The 6,813-nt window shown below is 46.5% G+C and overlaps 1 protein-coding gene across 1 annotated transcript; it reads right to left on the bottom strand.

Annotated features, from left to right (window-relative positions):
• Positions 1-2,066: 2,066 nt before the first annotated feature.
• Positions 2,067-6,391, bottom strand: RASL11A (RAS like family 11 member A). Its single transcript, XM_073583133.1, has 4 exons — positions 5,979-6,391; positions 4,448-4,504; positions 3,882-3,961; positions 2,067-2,661 (listed from the first exon to the last, which is right to left on the bottom strand). The coding sequence occupies exons 1-4, from the start codon at positions 6,097-6,099 to the stop codon at positions 2,194-2,196; spliced, it is 726 nt and encodes a 241-aa protein (XP_073439234.1). The 5' UTR covers positions 6,100-6,391; the 3' UTR covers positions 2,067-2,193.
• Positions 6,392-6,813: the final 422 nt, after the last annotated feature.

The following is a 6,813-nucleotide window of genomic DNA, read 5'->3' as shown; positions in this document are numbered from 1 at the left end:
TTTAACCGCTACTGATTGGCCAACACAGTCGATATGTTGGCCAATCCGGACCTTCAGGAGGAGAACACATGGCATTATCCATTTGCAATGTGCCTTCTCCAGAAGGGGTTAATTGGCTGGAAAAGTGCTTTCCCGCCAAAATTATGGTGGCACATAGGCAGGAATGGCTGGGAAGTGGTTGGTTAGGGGTGCCGTCCAATCATGGGGAGGTAGCAGAGTTAGGGGTGTTCTGCCTGGCGATCACCCCCTGATTGGATAAGCTATTTGTAAATAGTAACGGGTGTAGGTATAAGGGAGGGGAGCGCCAGTGCCGCGGGTCCATTGCTGAAAGACACACCGCGTGTCCATCTCCCCCCCGGGTGATCCGCAGGTATCTCTGGACGCATAGTTGGCATGGCATTTCTTGAAATCCCATCCACTATGCTGCAACATCTGGACGCTGCAGGTTGGATTCTGCACAAGTACACAGCGTCCAACCTGCAGCGTTTACTGACCGTGTCCACCTACCCTAAAAGGCAGAAGCCAAAAAAAAATTTCCTCCAAAGTCAATGTGTCCGAGTTGCCTATTTTATGTAATTTAAGTGGGAAGGTATTTAGTATGATGCTATGTGATAGCATAGCTGCAAGGCATTATGGGAAAGCCGGAACCGCCACATCAGAGGTCATGTGATCCTTCTCTGGTGGATACAGTCTTCATCAACCTGTAAAATGGTGACTGACACTTTTTGGCGATTTTCAGAAATGTAATCACAATATGTTCGAATTCAGAAAATTCTTTGAAATCTGGAATTCGATCAGCATCAAACCTCTCATCTCTGGATATTACTGTGGCAGAAATGCCCCATGAAAGCCTCCAGCTGCGTGGAACTAAATAGAGAATCCCTATTTTCATCTGACCCGATGTTTCGCAGGTTCCCGCTACTGTTTTCTGCCAGTCTCCATACAGTATGTTTAGCAAGGGTAAATTGATTACAGGCATTATCCTGGACTACTTTGGGGCTAAGAACTAACTACCCGCCTGTTGTGCCCGACGCCGATCTCTGCCCACAGACCACACCTGCCAGGGATTAAACGGCTTCCGCTGGCATCATGTTGACGGGTCTCTTCTCTTCCACTCTGATGATAGTGAATGACTGCCGGCTCCCCGTTGCTTAACTGCGGGGAGCCACCTGTTAATCAGCATGATGCTGGCATTCACGCCATGTCAACAGAGCAACCCAGAAGATGAGCTGTTCTGTTGACGTGGAGCAGATAAATCACCGGCAGGAGCTGTCAGTGAATGCTCAGACTTTGTTGAGTAGAATAGGCAGATAGTTGCAACTTTTACCTGCCTGTTAGATTTTAGGCCCATTGTAAAAAAATAAAAAAAATAGTCCTGGATTAACCCATCAACTTCATTTGCCGATACTGTAGGCTAACAGCATCGAGTATAGAAGAATTAGCCACGAGCACTGGTGAAACAAGTATGGCGTATTTAGCCACTTTAACTTCTAGGCAGGGAATAAGGGCCAAATAAACACATTTGTATTAAAATCTCTACACATCGAGTGCAGCTGTGAAGTGCAGCGTCATGTTCCCTTCACCACTTTTACCAACTGAGCCAGTAACAGTTGATGGGTGGGGGAGGTGTCAGTGTCGGACCACCACCGATCCGATCTCAATGACCTGTCCTGTGGATATACTGTTTGCCTGTACAGCCCCTATAAGAAAGGCAAGAATTAAAGGAATTTTCTGCCAATAAACAACCCTCGGACTGATACCTGCACCTGCTCACACTGTGGGGTGGACCTGACGTTACACCACCCCCTAGATATGGCTGCTCAGCTCATATGTCCCCATAAGCAGGACACATAACGGGATCTGAATCTGATCCCAGCAGCAGCCAGATTATTAGCTTGATATATGGCAGGGTTTTAGGGGGGCATGCTCGATTATTCACATAAATTCGCTTTTTTGCAGCATCACCACCACCACATATGAAACTACCTTGGTATAGGATGGCGCCGCCAATGCATGCTATAATATTAACCCCTTGCATCCAGTTATCAGACAACAAACACTTCATGTGAAAATAAATACTTTATATTTAGGATGCGTGCATGTCGCCATACACACTGGAATGTCAGTACAAAAAATAAATTATTCTGTAAATGTAATAAAAAAAAAAGAAGTCTTTTGTACAGAGGCTCTTGGCTACGCCATGGCTGATGGAGACTTTACTTTGGGGGACAACGCCTGTTTGAAGCGTCGCTTTAAGTCTTGCATGTTTGGCGACTTTGGTCGGGGGATTATGGAGCCTCGCCTCTTCTCTCCGTTGCTGGTGGATTGGTGTTTGCTGATATCTTTGCAGAGATGATGGAACACTTCACAAACGTCCTGACACTTTTCACTAGTGGAAATTTCTACAAACGAGCAGCCCAGTTCAGCGGCGAGCTGAATCCCGGCATCTGGGGTGACCTGCCGCACGTGGAGAAGGTCCCCTTTATTGGCCACTATGATGATGGGGGTCTTGGTGTCGGAATGGACTTTTCGGATGTGCTGGTGGAGGTGACGGATGAACTCGTAGCTCCTGTAGTCTGTGATGGAGTACACCAGGAGGAAGCCTTCTGCTGACTGCACGCACCGCAACATGTCCGCCACCTGGGATATGTCATCGTCCATCTGCACAAAAGCCACGATACGACTGTTATACACAACTGAGACTTATGTAACCATAAAGAATATATATATTACAGGCTAGAAAACCTAGAGAAATAACTACGTGAAAATTGCCAAAAAGGCACAAAGTTACTGACAAAGCCTAAATGGGTAAATAACATTTATGGAGAAAATATCATCATTCCTTACACGTCTGATAATTAGGATTATTCCCCCAAGAAAAGTATCAGCAAACTGGGAATTATCATGTCAAAAGTTTATGTGCCTACATACAGGTGCTGTCAGCCGGACATTGACAAAGTCAGATTGTGTCAATACTGTATCATTTATTGATACATTTCCAGGAGGAACAACAATGAGAAGTTGTAAGAAAAGATATTTTATGGCTGATCAGAGCCTGATCTGATTCCATGTCAAATATTTTATAAATGCTAAAAAAATGAATAATATAATGTTTAACTCCAGTACACGGATAACATAAAATGTATCTATTCCATTGTTACGTTTGCTGATAGTGTAAGTGTGAATGCTCGCAATGCTGACAATGTTGTATCAGTCATACTCATATACACTTATTACTATGGAGTCAGAAGAATTAGTGACTCATTTGTGGGTACTGATGTTACTTTCTAACGAGACAGATTTTAAGGGGGCAGGAGCAGAAGCAATTACTGCTAGTATAACAAAGGAAATGAGCATCTGAAAATTAGGCTTATAAGGGGGCTTTCATATAACGTTTAGGGATACTCTTGGTGGCCCCGTCGGGACTTACATCTGAACTTTCTGCAAAACGGATCTGGGCGTAGGCGCATATGGGGACATAGGCTGTACTGGTGCCCGGCAGAGCAAACGTGTGCTGTGTGGGGCTTCATTTTTGGGCGTATATGTCACTGGAGGTGGACACTCAGACATAGTAGACTAGTATCCGCCTCCAGTAGATATGTACGCCCACAAATTATGCATGACAGAGCACACGTTTACTCTCCCGACACCATTACAGTCTATGGCCTCATTGGCACATAGATCCGGATCCCGTTTTGCAGGGGTTTCTGACTTATGCCTCGATATGGTCACCGAGCGTGTGCCTTAACATCAAGTGAAAGCACCCCAATAGTAGTAGTCTCCATCCGGAAATTGTCCTTCAGTTACAAAACTACAACTCCCAATTGTTCCCAGATGGACGCTGCTGTTCAAGAGATTGAAAATATTTTATGGATCTTTACCTTGACATAACCGGGGGTGTCCTGGATCTGCACAGACATGTGTTCGCCGTCTACACTCACGAGTCTGGAGTAGAGGTTTCCTAATTAAGAAAACAGAAATATGTTAAGGATGTCAGATCTGAGCAGAATCGATGTCACAGAAGGTTTGTCATGGGAGCAATACATGATCCTTATGTTCCTGGAACCCAGACGTCATAAAGCAAGCGGTGAGATCCTACAGGGCAAGTGTTAGCAGACTACAGATCTAGGGGCTAGTTAATTTCCTGCAGGGGTTAGTTAGACGCCTTAGTATTTGACATAAAGAATTCCCATAGACTCTTTCATTGAGATTTATCAGTTCCATTATATAATTCTGTGTTTTTACATTGAAAAATGTCCACGTGTGACCCCCCCCAAGGTGTAGTATTCAGCTTGTGCCGGAAAAAGAGGACTCATTATTGTTTTTTCCGCCTCCATTGTCTACCTGGCTCAAGTGCACGGAGTGGGGTCAGAATTGGTAGCAGGAGGTAAATTGTGCTGTGTCTCCCAAAACAACATTGTGTCCATTATTCACACAGTGAACGTACCAGTATTTGTCTCATAGTCTCCAATAAATCGTTTTGTCAGGAATCGGACGATCATAGCTGGAAGAAGAATAAAGACTTTAGTTAGTACCGGACTTTAGGGATGAAGAAAGCAAAGCAAGAAGATTTAGTGACTAAAAAAGGGAGAACAGGGTGTAGAGTTAATTTGATAAGTGCACAGAAGGCATTATAATAATCCAGAATATTTATAACAGAATATCTCACAATTCGGACATAAGGGAGCAATGACAGCGCCCATGGAGGTGCCTGCAACTGAGGATCTGGGGGACCAGCAATGGACAAGAGAAGTGTAAAATTCAGGGGCTGACTAGAAGCCAAAATTACTATTTAATGGCCTGAGTATCGGAGCTTTCCTAACCATCAAACTATCCAAAAAGTTAGTACCACTAAGATCACTGTCTGCCAGAATCTATAAAAAATAGTTTAGACAACTTAAAGAAAACTTTTTTTGACTTGAAAACAGTTATCAGAGGTAATAATCACGTGATATCACGTGCTATGTAATATTTGTATGGTTAATGTATTATTTTAAGTATTTAGTAATAAATGATAATAATACAATAGTAATATTAAAGTAATAAATAATAGTAAGTAATAATGAAATACGTAATAATAATACAAAAAATCTTAATAATAAAATAATATCAATACTAAAATAATAAGTAATCAAATAATAAGTAAGTAATAATAAAATGAAAGATTAATAAGTAATAATAAAAAAATAATAAGTAATAGTAAAATGAAGACTAATAAATAATAAGCAGTAAATATAATTGTTTCATCATATGTTATTGTGTGTATATTATTATAAGGTGAGGGGCTTCTATTCATTACAGATGACGGACTCAGGATCTATATTTGGAGTAAGGTTCCCTGGTTTGAGGTCTGATTGCTTTTCTCTTTTATTCCTACTCTGGATCCATTCCCCAGGTCTCCGCTGTATGAACTGCTCCTATAGCTCCCAAAAAAAAGAGTAATTGTATCCCCAGAAATCCCCTGCCTGAGCCCTCTCTTGGTTACCAGGTGACAGCTCGGGGCTAGCAGGTGACAGCTCGGGGCTAGCAGGTGACAGCTCGGGGCTAGCAGGTGACAGCTCGGGGCTACCAGGTGACAGCTAGGGGCTAGCAGGTGACAGCTCGGGGCTACCAGGTGACAGCTCAGGGCTAGCTGGTGACAGCTCGGGGCTACCAGGTGACAGCTCAGGGCTAGCTGGTGACAGTTGGGGCTACCAGGTGACAGCTCGGGGCTACCAGATGATAGTTGGGGCTAGCAGGTGACAGCTAGGGGCTACCAGGTGACAGCTCAGGGCTAGCTGGTGACAGTTGGGGCTACCAGGTGACAGCTCGGGGCTACCTGATGTTACATTGGCTGCAGAACATGCTGGGGACAGGATCCAGTATTTTAGTTAATATTGTTACCATCTGGATCAATGACAAGTTGTGGCAACGCATGAGCGATCCCAGCACTGACAATGTGGTTGCCCCCCATCCCTTTAGCCCCCCAGGACACTCACCAGTCTTGCCCACGCTGCTTGCCCCCATCACAGCCATTTTAATATCCCGGACAGTGAAATAGTCCGCAGACTCCGGAATTGGCGCAAGTAGGAAGTTGCTGGACATGGTCGGGAGACGCATGAGAGACGCAGGGTAGAGTCCGATCACACAATGCAGGTCATCCAAGAGCCGCAGTGGGGAGTGTGCGGACGGTCCGGGCTGTGTGTACAGGGAGCCGCAGTGGGGAGTGTGCGGACGGTCCGGGCTGTGTGCACAGGGAGCCGCAGTGGGGAGTGTGCGGACGGTCCGGGCTGTGTACAGGGAGCCGCAGTGGGGAGTGTGCGGACGGTCCGGGCTGTGTGCACAGGGAGCCGCAGTGTGCAGACGGTCGCTGGGTCTGCAGCACAGTGCGGCTCCTGCGCGGCTCTCCGCACCTTATATACGGGCTCAGCCCCAGCAGCCGCCGCTCTGCTGCCAGGAAAGGCGAGGAGGGCGGCCCGGGGGGACGGCGCACACACGCGGGATGACGCGCTCCCCGCCGCGGTCATAATAACGGGGGCGCCGGGGACAATGCCGCCGAGTGGGCTGCGCGGTCCTGCGTGGCATCGTGTGCCCCCTCCGTGTAGAGAGGAAGGAAGGGGCTTCCACAGTCCGGACACAGCAGGAGAGCGCGGGCTGTCCCCGGGGGGCGGCACAGATACAGGCAGGGACGGGCAGTGTGCACGGGGGCTTATGGCCGCAGACCCTCCTGCTGCAGCTGCGCTATCGTCCCATAGGTTACTCTATAGGTGCCCATTAGGATGGAACCCATATACCGCACTGCAGACCCCTACACAGCCCCCCATGTATGGTGCC

This window comes from Dendrobates tinctorius, unplaced genomic scaffold, assembly GCF_039654945.1.
Source record: "Dendrobates tinctorius isolate UK_male_01 unplaced genomic scaffold, ASM3965494v1 ptg000075l, whole genome shotgun sequence".
In the NCBI taxonomy this organism is placed as follows: Eukaryota; Metazoa; Chordata; class Amphibia; order Anura; family Dendrobatidae; genus Dendrobates; species Dendrobates tinctorius.
This window is presented reverse-complemented; position numbering and strand designations above follow the sequence as displayed.